At 29.8% G+C, this 17517-nt stretch overlaps 2 protein-coding genes and 1 pseudogene across 9 annotated transcripts; 1 reads left to right on the plus strand and 2 right to left on the minus strand.

The window, feature by feature from the left end:
- Positions 1 to 2575: 2575 nt before the first annotated feature.
- On the plus strand, positions 2576 to 8882 carry LOC149883870 (uncharacterized). 7 transcript variants are annotated; one of them, XR_016455783.1, is made up of 7 exons: positions 2576 to 2717; positions 3021 to 3141; positions 3505 to 4982; positions 5127 to 5968; positions 6055 to 6602; positions 6858 to 6940; positions 7235 to 8882. XR_016455783.1 is itself a non-coding variant. In XM_090098274.1 (4 exons), exon 4 carries the CDS (start codon positions 7559 to 7561, stop codon positions 7901 to 7903), a length of 345 nt encoding a protein of 114 aa, XP_089954400.1. In that variant the 5' UTR covers positions 2576 to 2717; positions 3021 to 3141; positions 6858 to 6940; positions 7235 to 7558; the 3' UTR covers positions 7904 to 8882. The 7 variants fall into 6 exon arrangements, 4 of the variants coding, with proteins under 4 accessions (XP_089954400.1, XP_089954399.1, XP_089954398.1 ...); XR_016455781.1 differs by lacking the exons at positions 3505 to 4982; positions 5127 to 5968; positions 6055 to 6602; positions 6858 to 6940 and having other exon boundaries at positions 7235 to 8223; positions 8368 to 8882; XM_090098274.1 differs by lacking the exons at positions 3505 to 4982; positions 5127 to 5968; positions 6055 to 6602.
- Positions 3218 to 6560, minus strand: LOC149883871 (uncharacterized). 2 transcript variants are annotated; one of them, XM_090098271.1, is made up of 5 exons: positions 6048 to 6560; positions 5430 to 5926; positions 5123 to 5315; positions 4290 to 5013; positions 3218 to 4189 (listed from the first exon to the last, which is right to left on the minus strand). In XM_090098271.1, the coding sequence occupies exons 3-5, from the start codon at positions 5310 to 5312 to the stop codon at positions 3475 to 3477; spliced, it is 1629 nt and encodes a 542-aa protein (XP_089954397.1). In that variant the 5' UTR covers positions 5313 to 5315; positions 5430 to 5926; positions 6048 to 6560; the 3' UTR covers positions 3218 to 3474. The 2 variants fall into 2 exon arrangements, with proteins under 2 accessions (XP_089954397.1, XP_089954396.1); XM_090098270.1 differs by having other exon boundaries at positions 5425 to 5926; positions 6048 to 6451.
- Positions 8883 to 11081: 2199 nt separating the features above from the next.
- On the minus strand, positions 11082 to 12848 carry LOC149883872 (uncharacterized; annotated as a pseudogene).
- Between the last annotated feature and the right edge of the window lie 4669 nt (positions 12849 to 17517).

Raw genomic sequence — 17517 nt, forward strand, 5'->3', positions numbered from 1 at the left:
CGTTCAACAGATCAAGTCTACTATTCTTTACTTACATTTATTACGGTAAGCCATTATTATCTTATTTTGATTTAAAAGTTAAGAATATTTCAAGCTAAATTTTTGCGGTTTTTTTTTTTTTTTTTGTGGATCAAATTCCTTTGCGAATTATTTCGCTTTGCGGATTGCTTCAATTAGTGGATTGGTCCTATAAAATTTATATTGTTATGTTTCTTCTACTTAAATATTAGTAGAAATAAAAATAGAGATAAAAACTAGTTTGAAAAGTTGTTACGTTCATTTCAACAATTAAGGCAAATAACCTTTAAATAATTAGTTCTTTTATTGAAAGCTTTATGCATGCCTCAAAAATATCATTTTTTATTAAGACAAATATAAAGGAAAAACTCAATCTGATTTATTCAATTTTTATGTTATTTCATTTTTTTCTTCTTTTCAGATGCCTAAGCTATCTAATATTTGAGAATTCTTCAACAAGGTGGAGGAAAACAAGGCAAAATATAAGGCCTGTGTCAAGCCAAAAACCGAGGTGTCATTAGAGCTTGCTCACTAATTCAATAAAGATCTAAACAAAAGATTCGAAGGGGAGTTGATGAATATTGAATTCTCTATTGCTCATTTTTTAAATCCTAACAGGAAGAGCATGTGCTTTGTGGATGAGGGGGGAAATTTGAAGTAGTCAAAACTGCAGGAAAGAAAGCTATGAAAGAACTGTCAAGAAAAGAAATTTTGGCCAGCCAAAGCACTCCTTCCCCTTCAATGTTGGATGATGAAGATGATGACGACTTTGATTTCACTGAACAACTGAGGAAGAAAGTGTTTGGTGCAGGTTACATTAATCCTGGAGGTGAAACAAGCACCAAGAAAGCCATTTCTGCTGAAATTGAGGGGTATTTGAATTCAAAACCAGTTCTAGCAAATACAAATGTACTGGAATTCTGGAAACAAAACCAGTATATTTACCCAATAATGTCAAGGCTGGCCAGAAAAAATCTCTGTATACCTGCTGCATCATCAACATCTGAAAGAGTTTTCTCAACAGCAGGGAATATATACAGCTCTAGAAGAACCAATCTTTCAATCTCAAAGGTTGAGATGTTAGTATATATGAAAGAAAACACTAAGCAACTCAGTAAAATTCAAGACATTGTGTGGCCAGGAAATGAATTTGGAAAATGATTAACTTTCAGTGTGATTTTGACTTTTTTTTATTTCTTAACAAGGAAATCATTTCGTTTCATTGTATATTTGAATATTATAAATAAATAAAAATGAATCTTATTTCAAAAGGATTTTTTATTCTGAACCCGTATAAATCCGTAAAAATAATATCGGTTCGGTTTCCAATTCGAAAAAAGTTTTTCGAATTACAATCCGATCCGAAAGTATCGAATCGGATTACAATCCGAAAAAAAAATCCGAAAAAATTTTAACGAATTTTTTTCCGATAAATTATTTTCGGATCAAATCAATCCGTAAGTAATTTGAACCGTTTAGCATAGTTAATTCGGTGCACAATCCGCAAACCGATAAACAGTAACGAATCGGCGGTCTCTACGATTTACCATGGTAAAAGGAAACCGATTTAAACTATTTGTCTTAAATACTCAATGATATATGATTGATGATTTTGTGAGAACAACTTGAATGGATAATTTAAGTTAAAACTACTATTTTAAAAGTTTGACTTCAGTACAATAAGCTAAACTAACGAATGCAAATACGATACTAACAAATAAAAATCATTAAACTAATAATTGAGAAAAAGTTTACTCAAGATGTTATAGTCAAAAAAATACGTCACCAGTATCGATTAATACTAAAGCCACACACCTTATAAAAGAAGTAAATTTCAAAGTTAAAACCTCGTTAAAACCTTGCTAAAATCTCGTTTCAAATTTAAGACCTCGTTAAAGCAGTAGATTCCTGAGGCAATAAAAGGTTTTCAAATATTGCAGCTGCTTAGTGTAGTCGAGACAGTGGTAAAGAATTGTTCAACTCGTCACGCTCGAATATAAATTTATTTATTTTATTTTTAAAAAATGAAAACATATTTTATAAAGAACTAATCGAGTTAAACAACAGTGATAGGTAAAAACAGCAGTAATTACTGCCGCAATAGTTTCATTTTTGCACATGCTACGTAAGCAATACTGACTTTTCAAATATCGCGTTGATTATCACCGTAACAATTTCCCCTACTGTATCATTTTTAAACAACTTCATCTTATTTTTCATCGGCTAACTTGTAAAATCTAAATTTACTCTATAACTTCTAATTATGGTAATTCCCGAATGCATATTATACCTTTACGTTTGTTACTAGCAATTACGTTTGTAATACGTAATAATTACATTAAAACTACGTTATTAATTTATTAGACTTTAAGAAAAAGTGGTAAAAGGTAAAAGACGGAGATAAAAGGTTTGCTAAAAAATGGAGATGAAAGAATCTATAATATCTATAATATAATTACTACAGAAATGCTTAACGTTTAACGTTTAACGTTCAACGTCGTTTCGTCATTAGTTACTAGGCTTTGAATTAGTTACTAGGCTTTGGAAGAGCGCGTTCTACAAATGCGCTCAATTGGAGAAAGATATTTAGAGCGAGTTAAAACTTTTTTCCTTTTGGAATTTAATTATTAGTTTAGATATATTACATAAAGAATCATATGAAGATAAATAATAATCGTTAAGATCATCTTATAATTGAAGTAAGTATATAAAATAGTTATACATTTTTATTAGATAAAGTAGAAAGGATTTAAATTTTAATTAGATAAAGTAGAAAGGATTTAAGTTCTTATTAGATAAAGTAGAAAGGATTTTAATTTTTTAAATCGTTTATATTTTGTTTGTTTTAGTTTTTCTTTTTGCAGTTTTGTTTTTATTATCTTATTTTTTAGAAGGAAAATAGGGGTATGTATGTTATTTAAAGCTATACTAATGCTATTTCCATAAAATGGTCATTACTACAAATTTCTGTGATGCTATTAACTATTTTTGTTCTTTTTTAGAAAATTTAGAAAAGTAAATTAAACTTTTGTGCCAACACAGATATGGCATGTCACATGTTATTGTATGTAAAGGTTAAATTTTGTTATGAGGATTACAGTTCTTATGAAGAAAAAAAAGAAGGTAATGATTATTGTTTGTAAATATATATTTTGTATCTTTTTAAATTTTCTCGCATCATTTTAAAAATTTTTGTTTGCACATGTTTATTGTTTGCATATATGCTTTTTTGATATGTATGTGTATTAGGGTGTCCCAAAAAAAAAAAAAAAATTACCTCTCAAGCTTTTCCCATTCTCTAAGGTCTAAATGGGCTAAAAATACCACAGAAAAATTTTTTGTTCCAGTAAAAGTGATATCTGTAAAATTTCATTTTTCAAAAAAAATGCAATTTTTTGGAAAAAAATCATGTATTTTAGAAACTCTCTTGAAAATATATATTTCCAGTTTAAAAAATTAAATTTTTTTGAGTTGTTTTTTTGTCAGGTCCTTCTTCAGCTTCTTTCTGTTGTCTCTGGCAACCAGCATGAGGTTCTGTTTCATGTTGTCCGACCTGTAGCCTCCAACAAAGTCCTGGATTAGTCGGATATTCCTTTCAGCGCAGTCATTGACACATTTAATCGACTTCAAAAACCTTTTAAATATATCAAATGTCTGACTGGCATCTCCGCTGATCCACTTCTCCACCTCTTCTACAGGGATCTCACATACCTTGAACAAGATCCAGCTCTGGGAACCTACCAGCTCAGTAAGCTCTGTTGATCTGATAATAACCGGTAGCTTCGGTTTCCCCATATGAAACTGGTCAGGGACATCACACTTGACCAACTTCTCCAACATTTTCTTCTTTACCTTGTCGTCAATATCATCGTCAGCTAGGGACAGAATAACTAACTGTTCTGTTAAATACCAAGCATGCCGTTGCATGCTGTAAAGAAGGGCCCGTCCAAGTTTTGGGTAGTGGTCCCTTATGTCAAACGATGACTTAAAGGCAGCCAAGTCATTTGAAGTCAACTTGTCCACCATACAGGATTTTAAGAACCAGGGCCCATAACATACAGAAACAAAGAATGCTGCTGTCTTTACCATCTTCTTCTCTTCCTCATTCATCACCTGGGCTACCTTCTCAGTCATCCTCAGGGTCAGCAGGTATAGAGCATCTGCCATGAACCTTTAGAATAAATTATTATTATTATCAAATATGTAAGAAAAACTTGAAAATGTACTTTCCCCTAAACACAAAAATTATTGATAATATACTATAACTGTACCTGGCTTCATGGCAGGCTCCAGGTTGATAAAAATGAAATCCTGGCACATCTCCACCCAAATAGAAGACAACTAACTCACAAAGTTTCTTGTAGTCCCCCCTGTTAAATGTCTCTATGGTCAGTGCCCTCTTGCCAAACTCCAGGGCCTCCCTTGCAATGTTGTACAAGGATGATCCGACCTGTAGCTCATTCCAATCAAACCTAATGATCTCCTCCATCTTGTCTACCTCCTCCTTGATGTGTGGCCAGGTTTTCTGCAGTCTTACGTAGAGTGCTCTCCTTGGCCCCTTTGTTTTCTCACCAGTAAGAGCCTCCATAAAATGAGAGATGTGTAGCTCCAACATGTGTCGCCTGCATAGAAACCATAGTAAAGGAATGTTGAGGATGTTTGTGAGGATGGTAATGGCCCCAAAATATACTCCAGTGTTGGAAGCAGTGGTGTCACAGCATATGGCAAAGATCTGATCAACAATATCGTAATATTCTAGGAGATTTAAGATCACATCTGCCTGGTCAATTCCCTTGGAGCTTTCAGCTTGAACTACTCCAAGGAGAATGTCATTTGTGTCTTCAATATCAGGAGATGTAACACTGATTGCAATCCTTTCAACAGTAACAGTTATGTTCAGGTTCTCCTCCATCTCTTTGATCTGTTTGCCGTCAAAATGTAGGACAAGCCTCTTTCCCTTCAAGGTTTCCATTATATCTTGTCTTATCTTGTCTCCTAGTAATTAAAATAACTTTATCACCTATATAATTTAATCTTTATTTATCCTAGTTTTACTTGACCTTCATTATTTTCAATAATTTTATATTCTACTATTTACTCTTACCTAGATCTTTAATCTTCTTGAATCTCTTTCGATGAACAGAGCTTCTGGAGATGGGCACATCCTCAAGATTCACGCCTGCTTTATTGCAGATTGCTGCAATGAGTGCGGTTTGAGGTCGAATCCCGACCCTGTATCGAGCAGATACTTCAGACGTACAATCCACCAGATCCTCAGAACTGATACTTATCATTATCTACATAATAAACAGCTATGATATTTCTAATCTAATTGAATTCAGTTTGATTAAGTTTACTCAAAATTTGTACAACCAACTTTACATTTTATTACAATCTTTTATTTACCTTGCCTTTTACTGTAGAATCAGAGTTTTGGAGTAATTCATTGACTGAATCTTCATCTGTGTAAATTACAGCTTCTGACTCGGATGCAGAAGAACCAGCATCAGATTCAAAGGAAGCCTCAAGTTCACTTAGAACTAGTTCCCTTGTTTTTTGTCTTTTTTTCACTTCTGTAATCTTCATATTCTTCATTCTCTGCCACCGATCCTGTCTGTTTTTAACAGCTTTTTCAAATTCTTTGTCTACCTCTGTAGTTATATACATTTTTCTATCTTCTTTTTGATCTAAAAAAAACTGGATGTCCTCTGCCTTGGCCTTCTGGGAATGAAGTCGATCTGATTGGATCTTCTCCTCAAATTTCCCCACAGATATATCGAGGAGTTTGCTGCTCTCCTTAATGAACTCTTCCTGTATCTTAGTGAATCTACCAATGCTCGAATCCCAGTTTAGATCACTCAGATGGATTATTTTGCAATACTTAATGTGGAGCTTCAGAATCTTATCCCTGATTACACATAAAAGAAGTTTATAAATTACATAAATATTGGTTATTTTTTATTATTTGTTTATTTTTTGATTTACTTATTTGTTTATTTACATAATTAAAAATTACTTAATTTTTTTACCTGACAGCAGCTCCAGAAATGATGAGTTCTCCAAAACCAGCCTTGTTCCACACATCCATTACAAGAGAAGTAACACATTTATGGTTGGGATCTTTACAAGATCTACCCTTGCAGATAAGGTCTTTGCCTGGAAAACTTTGAGGACAAGCTACAAAAGGTTTTGTAGATTTAAACTTTAAAGCCTTGGAAGATTTGATAAACTGTATATATCTGAGCACATTTCCAATGCTGGGGAGCTGGTTCGTGGGCAGCTGGTTGATAGGATACTTGAGAAGAAACAGTAGCCTTCTGGGATTAGTCTGTATCTTCCTCTTTTCTCCTTTATTCTTGTCTTTCTTACGATGACGGTCCATTTTAGAAATTACTATTAAATATTAAATTATATAACACACTTTATTTTATCTATTCATTCAATCATTCATTAAACAATTATATTATTCATTGAATCTTTTTTTAATTTTTAGCTATGTGTAAAATACATTATGTAGCATGACAACAAAAGTAAACTTGTATGTAGTACATATCTCTAAAACGTGTCATAGGATCAAATCGCGCGTAATTAAATTTTCCTTTTTAATTGACCACAGACGACTTAAATTGACATTTAATCACACTAATACTAATAATAATATTGTTAAACTAGGGGATCATCATTAAGTTTATTAAAAACAAAATATAACATCAGAAAAATTTCACTACAAATTTATCAAACATTGAAATAATGGACATTTATTTCTAAAAAATCGTAATTTTTAAATTTTACAGATATCACTTTTTGACAAAGGTTTTTTTTTTTCCGTTTATTTTTAGCCTTAGGGTACTTCAGAGAATGGGAAAAACTTGAGAGGTATCCTGGAAAAAAAAAAAAGTGTGTTTCTGGGACACCCTAATGTGTATGTGATAATAAGTGCTTTATAGTTGTTTTATCAATGTGTTTTTATAATAATGTTTTTATAATAATGTAAAGTGTTTTTTTACTGTTTGTGTATGTGTTAATATGTGTTATATAATTGTTTTAAAAATGTGTTTAAATATGTATATAAGGAATATATTTAACCTTATATACATATTTAAACACATTTATCGTGTTTATAGTTGGTACATATGTTTATATTATGTTGTTTCTGTGTTTTCAAAGTGCTGTGACTTGGTAAACATCTACCTGAAAATCAATTATTGTATTTTAGAGAAGAAGCAGAACAAATGGCTTTAGATCGTGCAGCTCAATGTGATACGCACCTTACGGCATGGTTTAAGTTAAATACTGAAAATGAAAGAGCACATTGTTATTCTTATGTAGACATTCCTTATCACTTTATATTTGATGATAAACATTGTAAATGGAAGGTTAGACAAAGGGGTGGTAATAAGGTGATAGTAAGAATGGATAAAGTTAATCCAGCTGGAGAATTGTTTTTTCGTAAACTGTTACTTTTGTAAGCAAAAGGAGCAACATCTTGGGAGGATGTGCGTACTGTTAATGGTATTGTCCTTGAAACGTTTCGTGAAGCATGTGTTTTGAAAGAATTGTTGACACTGAATGGCAGAATACTCTTTCTGAGGCGGTTTTAACAAGTACGCCAAAGCAAATTAGACAGTTGTTTTCAGTTATTTTCACCTTTTGTGAATCTGACAATCCTTTACATCTCTGGAATACATGCAAAGCTTTTATGATGGAAGATTTCATTCACCGCTCAATCCCACTTCTAATAGCTGAACAAGCTACTCTTCATCAAATTGAAAAGATTATTAATCAAAGTGGTAAAATGCTGACTGATTACAATCTGCCTGTTATTGATGAGTTTATTGGCTTAAATCTAGAAAATTTTGATGAAAATGTTCAACAGCTGAAATAGTAGAATTGTGTTTAAAATGTTCTTTGCATTGGCAATGGGTGCGGAAGTTTGCATTAATTGAAAATGTGAGAGTACAAGATGGGGAAGGTGAATTTTCCCAATGGCTACTAAAACTTGGGAATGGAACAATACCTGTCAAAGAGGAGGATCCTTTTAAAGGATGCATTAAAATACCAAATCAGTGCATTATTAGAGAAAATGAATCAGTTGTTGAAAAGATTTTTGGAGATGCTGATCAAAATGATTATTCTAAACGCGTGATTTTAACACCAACTTATGTTGATTCATTATCAATGAAGAAGTGCTTGAATGTCTGCCGGGTGAGGTCAAAATTGATACTGATGACCTTAATGAAAGAAATAATTTTCCTGTTGAGTTTTTGAACAGCTTAACTCCTTCAGGTATGCTACCTCATTGTTAAAAATTGAAAATTGGTTGTGTAATTATGCTACTTAAAAATTTAGATCTCAAAGCTGGGTTATGCTATGTTACTCGAATGAAAGTTTGTGCTCTTCAAAATAATTATATTGATGCAGAGGTTTTGACAGGTGTTTCTGGTGGTAAACGGGTTTTTGATCCTCGAATTCAGTTGGCTCCATCAGATTCTTATTTACCTTTTGTTCTGAAATGTCATCAGTTTCCTGTCAGATTGGCTTATTCAATGACAATTATTGAAAGTCAAGGTCAAACATTTGATAGAGTTGAGGTCTTGTTTCTCTCATGGTCAACTATATGTTACATGTTCAAGAACTAGAGCATTTTATTTTTGTTTTTCAAAATTGATAAACATCTCATTCAAGGTATGATAGGTGAAAAATGTTACACAAATAATGTTATATTTTTTTAAATATTTTAATTTTGTTTTTCATAGTTTTTGATAAATATACCTGTCATTTAATATGTTTATATGTGTTATATGAAACCATATTTGTTTATAGCTGTATATATGTTTAAATTATGTTGTTTCCATGTTTTCAAAGTGGTGTGAGTTGTCATTATATTGAGCAAGATTGATAACCTTGCCAGCCAAGCGGTGTACTTATAGCAGAGGTGTGACTTGGCAACATTTAGTGCCAGGCGGTGTTACTGCTTTAGAGCTAGGTGTTGTCTAGCCTTTTTAAATTATTCTGTAAATACATAATAATGTCTGTTAATGTTTAGCGTAATGTGTATGAGAGAGTATGCAACCTTGATCTTTAAATCTAGGGTGTTTTAATGTCCTAAATTTGAAGTAATTGAATAACTAATATTGAACATAAAAACAGATATACTTTTATGTATTTATATGTTTAGTAAAAAGATAAAGATAGTTAACTTTAGATTGGTTTTCTAATTTTGCCTTTCATATTTTAATTTGGTTTGTTATTTTCACTGGATTTTAGGATCAAGGGTGTAAATATTCTATTGTTATGTGTTATTGCTGTGATGTTTTGTGTTGATAGACTGCTTGGCTTACCTTCACGTTGGTGTCTATTGTTAAAAATGAATAATAGGTAGTTTCATTATTGGAACTTACTGCTTTTATTTATTTACTAAAAGCCAAGACAACATTATGCTAAAAATGCAGTTTATATCTTAATTTGATTTTTTTTTTTATATATATTAGTATTGTTAAACCTTTTGCACTTCGAAACAGATTTTATAGATACATTTTCGAAATATGTTTATAATAACTGCCATGTCAAAATAGATTACTATAAATAGGTAAATCGATTTTCAGTTTTTATGTGGTGTTTTTTTTTTTTCTTAAAGATTTACGATTGACGCATTTATACGATTTATAAAAAAAAACCTTTTATTGTAAATTACCTTTTATTGTAACTTTTTGTCAGTTAAAATGATATAAATATATGCAATTAGTTCAATTTTTTTTTAATTTTCTCTATTTTATGCCTAATAATTTGTTGTACGTAACTTAGGGGATCTTTTTAAACGGGGGGTGAAGATTGTAGTTTTGCGCATTTGTCAAATATCGAGTTACTTAAATTTTGTAAGGTGTTTAACTAATTAATTAGCTTAGTTTGCATTTGCAACACTCTTGAGGAAAGAAATTCTTATATATGTTAAATTCTTATATATATTAAAAAGAAAAAATTCTTATACATGTAAATCATTGTTTTACATTTTATTATTCTGGTAAAAGGTCTCCATCAAAAACTTGATTACTCTTAATAAGAATAACTCTATTCTCCTGACCACCATTTAGGCAAAAACGGGAGAGGGAGGTCCTTTACTAAAAATTATTGAAACAAAAAGGGCATATATAAAAATGGTCAGATTAGTGCCATATATAGTAATGGTCAAATGATCAGTTATTTTTAATAAATTTATTTAGTTGTGTGTATTTAACGTTCTAAAGTCAATTTTTTTTTTTTAAAGAAACATGTATCAAGGGGATACCAAAAAATTATTAACTCGTATAATTTACGTTCGCTTTATAATAATCTTATTAATTAAAGTTCATGTTATAAAAAATATAACAAGAACTTAGCTTTACTTTTTCGTCAATTTAAAGCATGACGAAGTGATATTATTTTGTTTCAGAAAATAAAAACGCATTGTTTTGAACTTAGCAATGCGTAGGAAAATGATTCTGCCTTACACTGATATGACCTATGTCAGTTGTAAATTACTCAATGTTAATTAATTGGTAAATTATTTTACCTCCGCATACTTTTTTTTTTAAATTTTACAGATGGTTTAGTTTTTTCAATTTAAAGGCGTTTTTCTAATTGGGTATTAGTTAAGATTTCGCAACTTTTAATTGTGGAAAACAGCCACACTAAATAACAGACCGACCATAACCCGTATTACGGGTTGCTTTTTGCTAGTTGGTAATGAATTACTTTCCGTTGTCAGGAAATAATGCTTCCTAAAAACTCTTCTTTGTAAAGGTTGATTTGATGCATTAGCCAGACAATCTGTATACAAACAGAAAAAAGAGAGTATATCTGTGGAAGCTAGCTCTCTTATGCCGTCCATACTCAAATGTTCGTTTAAGAACGTGATGAAATTCTGAGGGTCTGTCAGGTTAAATTACTCCAAAAAGAATGAATGGGTTTTCACAGAAGAGTATAACTTTAAGAAATGTAGACTCAGGTCAACTATTGTAAGAATATTTATAATTACTAGTAAATCAGAGGACACCTTAAGGTGGTAGTATACCATTAAAAAAAAATCTTGTATTTCAACTTTTTTTTCAATCTATAATAGTGCATAACATATATAATATGATTAAAATAAAAGTAAAAATTTTAAAATTTAAAAAAATTAATTATGCGCATAATTATTGATAGACAAAAGCCTAAAAATGAATAACTGGCGACAGGGTTTTTTCAGCAACCGTAAATAAATTTGAACTGAAATTTTGGCTTGTGATCCTTTACTTATGCAATTACAACATACACTAAAAGTTTTGGATTTTGAGCAAAAAAAGTCAAAATATATGCATTTTAGTCATATTTGGAAGTTTTGGTGATATTTGAGAACACAAAATCACTCACAAAAGCAGAACACAATTAGCTGTAAACATAATTCTAGTAGAGGTTGCAAATACATGTGTTACAAACAAGTATGCCAAATTTCAGATCAAATCGGTTATCGGTTTGAAAAATATCTCCGTCGCCAGGCTATAAAAGATGATTTTGAGAAAAACTCAATTTAAAAATAAAAACAAAAAAAAATTGTTTAAAACTCCCCACTTCCATAAACTGCACCTTCTAATGTTTCGCTTTGATCACAAAAACCTTTTTGTATAGCTCCTAGTTTCTTGCATCCTTATTTCACTATACTTGTACATTGTTTTTCTGCTTTAGAAATGCGCTTTGAGTCATTTATAAGACAAAAGTTATGTAGATTGCAACCTACTGTTTTAAGCTTATCAATTAACATAATTTACATGTTTTTGTTTCTATTTGAAAGTCAATACATTTACCACTTTAAACTGAAATTGCAGAAACAACTCGATTATTTGAAGTAAAACCACGCTTTTGCCATGAACCATCAAAGCTACACATAATGTCTCTTGATGTTTCACCTGCAGGGATTAATTCATTAGCAGCATTTTTCATGTTCTGGTCAACTAAACTCTGATAAACATCTAACAGTTTATATAAAGTTTTATTGTAGCTTTTTTTGTTCATAGGTGGCTTCATATTCATTATTCAACAAAATTTTTCTGATGATGATAACCTTTTACCCATTTCACGAAAAGCCACAATGACACGTGTGTTAATATCAAATGGTTTTTGTCCACTACATATGCTTTTACTAGGCTCTTATTGTTCAATTAAATTTATTTTACAAAATGTAGCAGATGAAAAAAACTCAGTTTTCCAATTGCAACTGTTACAACATATTTTTAAACCAATACTTAACCCATACTTTTAGGAGGAATCAAACATTAAATAAACATTATCTTCACATAAATTCGGGCATTTCAGTAGCGATATAACGTTTTCTAACAGACTAAAGTTCATAACAAAGTTAAAATCTGTACTTTGAAAATCTTGAAAATCTTTATCAGCAATATTTAACTTTTTTGAAGAAGCAGAATGTGTAGCAGATTTAACAAAAGATAAGGTTTTCGTTTCTGAAGAAGAAATCTTTGTATATCTGTTTCCACGAAATTTTGCTTTTTTATTATTGTATATTCTGTTTGATAATTGTTTTCTCTTTGATTCACCCATATTATTTTTACTTTAAAAAGATAAAAGATATACCATAGCATAAATAATAAAGTTTGAATGCAGCTTGAAACAACAAGCGAATTACGTCAATAAAGCCATCATACTAAACTAATTAGCAAGAAGTCGTTGCAGTCTACAACTTTGCACTTAAAAGAGTTGACAAGGTAAGTATTTCATGGCTTTTTTTATGGTTTAACTTGTTTCTGAAGCGCATAACAACGGAATAAACAAAGCGTTGCTGGGTGGAAAATAAAAAATATTTTATACCGATATATTATAAACAAGTTTTAACATGTGAAGCTTTTTTTATTTAACTAAATCAAATAAAAATTCGAAATCTACGATGATTATATTGGTTAAATTATAAAAGTAAAAAAAAAATTTTTTTTTCACTTTTATTGGTGTACAACCACCTAAATTTATGGACAAGTATCCAACTTTATTAACTCTTTCTTAAACTCCTTAAAATTGACAAAAGTTGTTGCTGAATTAGGATAGAGTAGACTCCTGTCATGAGGAGGTGCTTTGAATTCTGTATGTACATTAGTTAAAGGTTGAAGCTAGAGACAAGGCAGGTTAGAGAAGAAGAAATGAAGACATATCACGAGGTTAGAATTACTTTGTTCTATCTCCAATTTTAAATGTTAAGAGAAAGTTTTCGATTTTTTTTTTAAAGTAAAAATTACTTAAAATTTTAGCTTTAGTTTTTAAAAAAATAATAACTTATGCTTTAAGTAATTTGTTTAAACAAATTATTTAGAAAAAAAATTTTAAAAATAAAGCGTATTTTAAAAGTAATCATTACTTATTACAACTAATAACTCATTTTCTCCCAACTTTTAAAATGGGAGAGAAAACAAAATAATTCTAACCTGACAGTATACTGACGCGGAGAATAGAACGACCAGTTTTTGTAAGTGGTCCGCGTTCAATTTTAGAACGTATAGGAAAAAAAATCTTTTACATATTCGACTGGTTTGTTAATTTTATCAGGGTGATTTTTTCTTGAAAACCTATACTGGGGTTTTGTGATTGTTTAGACTGTTGGTTGCTTATGTTTGTTTGTTTTAAATTGCTTTCGGCGTGTTTGTGTGTGTGTGCGTGCGCAGAACAGGTCTTTATTTAAAGGAAAAAGTGATCTTAAAACTTTTTTAAAAATAAAATACAGTTTAAGTACAACTAGTATACTAAATACGGTTTAAAAAATACAAACTAAATTTCACCTATGTAGTGTAAACAGAAATATGTTAATGGGGAGGGTGAGTGAAAGTTTGTGACATTTAGAGGGGGTTTGCAAAAACGGTATAATTTTTACAAAGAAGATAGGACGGGTGAAAAATGGTTAAAAATTGCATGACACAATATACGAATAACTCCTAATGGTATACTCCTAAGTCGAAACTCATATGTAAAAATCAGCAGTAAATATTATTATTTTTATTATATATGTATATATGTATAAATGTATATATATGAAGACCACACTGGAAAAACGATCAAGCTACATTTTTGCTTTTTTTGGGTTTTTGCCCCTGTTATATTCGGCTGCAGTTTAACTATATAATAATTGACTATATAACTAGAAAACCAATCAAATTACACAGATATTTAGCTTAACAAATAAGTGAGCTATGGTGTGAGCTTTGGTGTTTTAAAGTTTAAAATCTAATTTACTCAAAACAATAAAAATGTAGCTTGATCGTTTTTTCAGTGTGGTCTTCATAAATATATATACATATATATATATATATATATATATATATATATATATATATATATATATATATATATATATATATATATATATATATATATATATATATATACAGGGTGGTGCAAAAAAAAAGCCACACTAGTTTTTTTAATAAAAACAGCAACAAAAAATGAGTAAGACTCGTATAATAAAAGTATTATAGGACAATTTTGATAAAAATGTTTATAACATCATTGTATATTACATATAATAAAAAGAAATTAGGATTTGTAAAGCATTTTTTAGGTTTCAGCTGTTTTAGTACTTAATTGGCCATCCTTTGTTTTTTATGACTTCTGCGCATCTGGAAGGCATACTATCTACAAGTCTTTTTAATAAATCGTTTGGCAAAGCATTCCAACCATCAAGAAGAATTTGGAACAAATCATCTTCATTTGTTGCTCTACGATCTTTCAATTTTCTATCCAATATAGACCAAAGGTTTTCTATTGGATTTAAATCAGGAGACTGTGCTGGCCAAGACATAACTGGTATTAATTTAGATTCTAGATATCTTTTATTCAACCGTGCTGTATGTTTAGGATCGTTATCATGTTGAAAGATGTAGTCACTATTAGGAAAAAGTTCTTTTATACTTGGTCCAAGCTGATTAACTAAGATTTTATGATACATATGCTGGTCCATGATGCCCTTCACCCGGTAAAGTTTTCCAACTTTGTGTGCACTAAAACAACCCCAAACATTAATCTTTCTGTCATGTTTAATTGTTGCCTTGCATGTTTGGGGGTTGAATTTTTCCCCAATTAATTTCCAACAGTGAGATCGACCATTATAAAACAAAACAAAAGGAGACTCGTCGCTCCAAATAACTTTAGCCCATTGTTCACATGTCCAATCTTTGTGCTCAATGCACCACTTTAATCGTTTTTTTCGATTGATTTCACTATCAAAGGGTTTTTTAATTTGCTTTCCAGAAAAAAAACAACCCGATGCTTTTATTCTGCGAGATACTGTCCACTTTGAGATATTAGTAAGGTTCAAATCTAGTTTTATCTCAGAACATGTGATTTTACGATTTTTTTTGACAGCGTTAAGAATGTAGCGATCTTCTTTTTTTGAAGTTTTAGGCTTTCTCCCAGATCCAGCAGACCTTTCAGTTTTACCAGTGTGTTTATACTTCTTTACCAATCTACTAATAGTTGAGTTTTCTCGTTTAAAACGCTTTCCAATGCTTCTATGAGACTCTCCTTGGTCAGCAGCTTCAATAATTCTTCCAATTTCTACATCCGTTAGATGTTTTCTAAAATATTAAATGTGTCCATATTAATCTTTTTCTTAAAGATTTTATTTATGTAAATATTAGTTTATATATAAACATACCTTTTCAGTCCTAAATTTTTCACTGACACATCCAATTTTTTTTGTTTTGCTTGATTATACATTTTATACTTAAAATGAAGAAAAAATATTAGTGTGGCTTTTTTTTTGCACCCCACTGTATATATATATATATATATATATATATATATATATATATATATATATATATATATATATATATATATATATATATAGGGATGGCAAAATCCCGGATATTCTCAATCCCGGGATTTCGGGGTTGAGAAATTTATCCTCTGGATTTGATAAAGGACAGAAACAATCATTTGCAATCATTATATAATTATATTATCAATAAATTAATCATTTTTTATTTTTTAGTTAACTAAAATAGCTTGTTTACTAATGAACCTAAGTAATTTAAATTATAAAACAATACACTAAAAAGATAATACAATGTAAATAAAAAAATAATAATTAAAAGTAATATGAATATAAATGAGTATACAAGAATTTTATTTATTTTTGAAAGTACCACTTTAAATAACTGAAAGCGTCAATCATTTCGTCGTTTAATCGCGTTCGATTTTTTAAGCATAAAAGCCCAGCCGCTGAGATTGCTCGTTCGGACTCCACACTTGCTGGCCGTATAGATAGTATATCGTCATGCTTTTTTAAGGTGATTACCTCTTGTGGTACCACTTTCAAATAACGACATTTTTTTTTTGAATTTCAGAAGTTACACTTTATAGGTTAAAATTATTTACTTAAGTTCTAATTTTTTTTTAAATTTCTAAAGTTCTTAAACTATTTCTTTTTACGTTTCTTTATCAGATCTATAATTCAAACTGAATCTGTTACTGTGAAAACGATTACCATTTTGAATAACTGTAAAAAAGTTTATTTACTTAATAAACTTGTATTTTGAAAACTTCATTAATTTAAACCGTAGTTAAAGAATTTTTTGAATCACGCATACATTTCATGTTGAGAAAATTTAACTTTCAATTTTTCTTAATAAAAATGTTTTCTTCCTGTCATTTTTTATAATTAAAACTATTCGTCTTTTTTGTTATTTATGTTTCATAACTAAATTGATAATATTGTTTCTATAATTTTAAATTTTTTGTTTTATTACTAATTGTTAATTAAAGCTTTTATTAATAAATTCTTATTTTATAAAAAAAGCAGATAGAGCCCTCTAATTCTCGTGCGACGATTTGGAATTAAAATGAAGCCGAAAATTCGAAATTAAACTAATAAAAATATTGGAAAGAGAATAAACAGCTATGTAACAACAATTTTTCCAAAGACTATATTTACTAGACACTTTATGATGTGCGAATAAGTTAATAGCATAATCCCTACTTTATCTTTACTTTTTTTTTATTACATTCATAAAATCCCGGGAAATTTTTGTGAAAAATCCTGGGATTGCCATCCTCTCTCTCTCTCTCTCTCTCTCTCTCTCTCTCTCTCTCTCTCTCTCTCTCTCTCTCTCTCTCTCTCCCTATATATATATATATATATATATATATATATATATATATATATATATATATATATATATATATATATATATATATATATATATAAAATAGGGATTAATAGCATGATCCCTATATATAAAGTAGGGATTATGCTATTAACTTATTCACACATCATAAAGTGTCTAGTAAATATAGTCTTTGGTAAAATTGTTGTTACATAGCTGTTTATTCTCTTTCCAATATTTTATATATATTTCCAATATTTTATTTCCAATATTTTATATATATATATATATATATATATATATATATATATATATATATATATATATATATATACATATAAAAGTATTATATATATAATATCTACTGCTGGTTTTTCTT

Source organism: Hydra viridissima, unplaced genomic scaffold (assembly GCF_058129835.1).
Source record: "Hydra viridissima isolate aposymbiotic clone 2 unplaced genomic scaffold, HvirCarnegie_v1 scaffold_9, whole genome shotgun sequence".
NCBI classification, from domain to species: domain Eukaryota; kingdom Metazoa; phylum Cnidaria; class Hydrozoa; order Anthoathecata; family Hydridae; genus Hydra; species Hydra viridissima.

Bases quoted from the DNA above. Each gene is read 5' to 3' on its own strand.
- LOC149883871 (XM_090098270.1), bottom strand. From the start codon at position 6,400: ATGGACCGTCATCGTAAGAAAGACAAGAATAAAGGAGAAAAGAGGAAG. The intron at 5,014-5,122 runs GTAAGAGTAAAT...TTTAATTACTAG, and splicing joins CAAGAAGATTAAAGATCTAG to GAGACAAGATAAGACAAGAT. The intron at 4,190-4,289 runs GTACAGTTATAG...TTTATTCTAAAG, and splicing joins GGAGCCTGCCATGAAGCCAG to GTTCATGGCAGATGCTCTAT.
- LOC149883870 (XM_090098274.1), top strand. From the start codon at position 7,559: ATGTGTTTTGAAAGAATTGTTGACACTGAATGGCAGAATACTCTTTCT.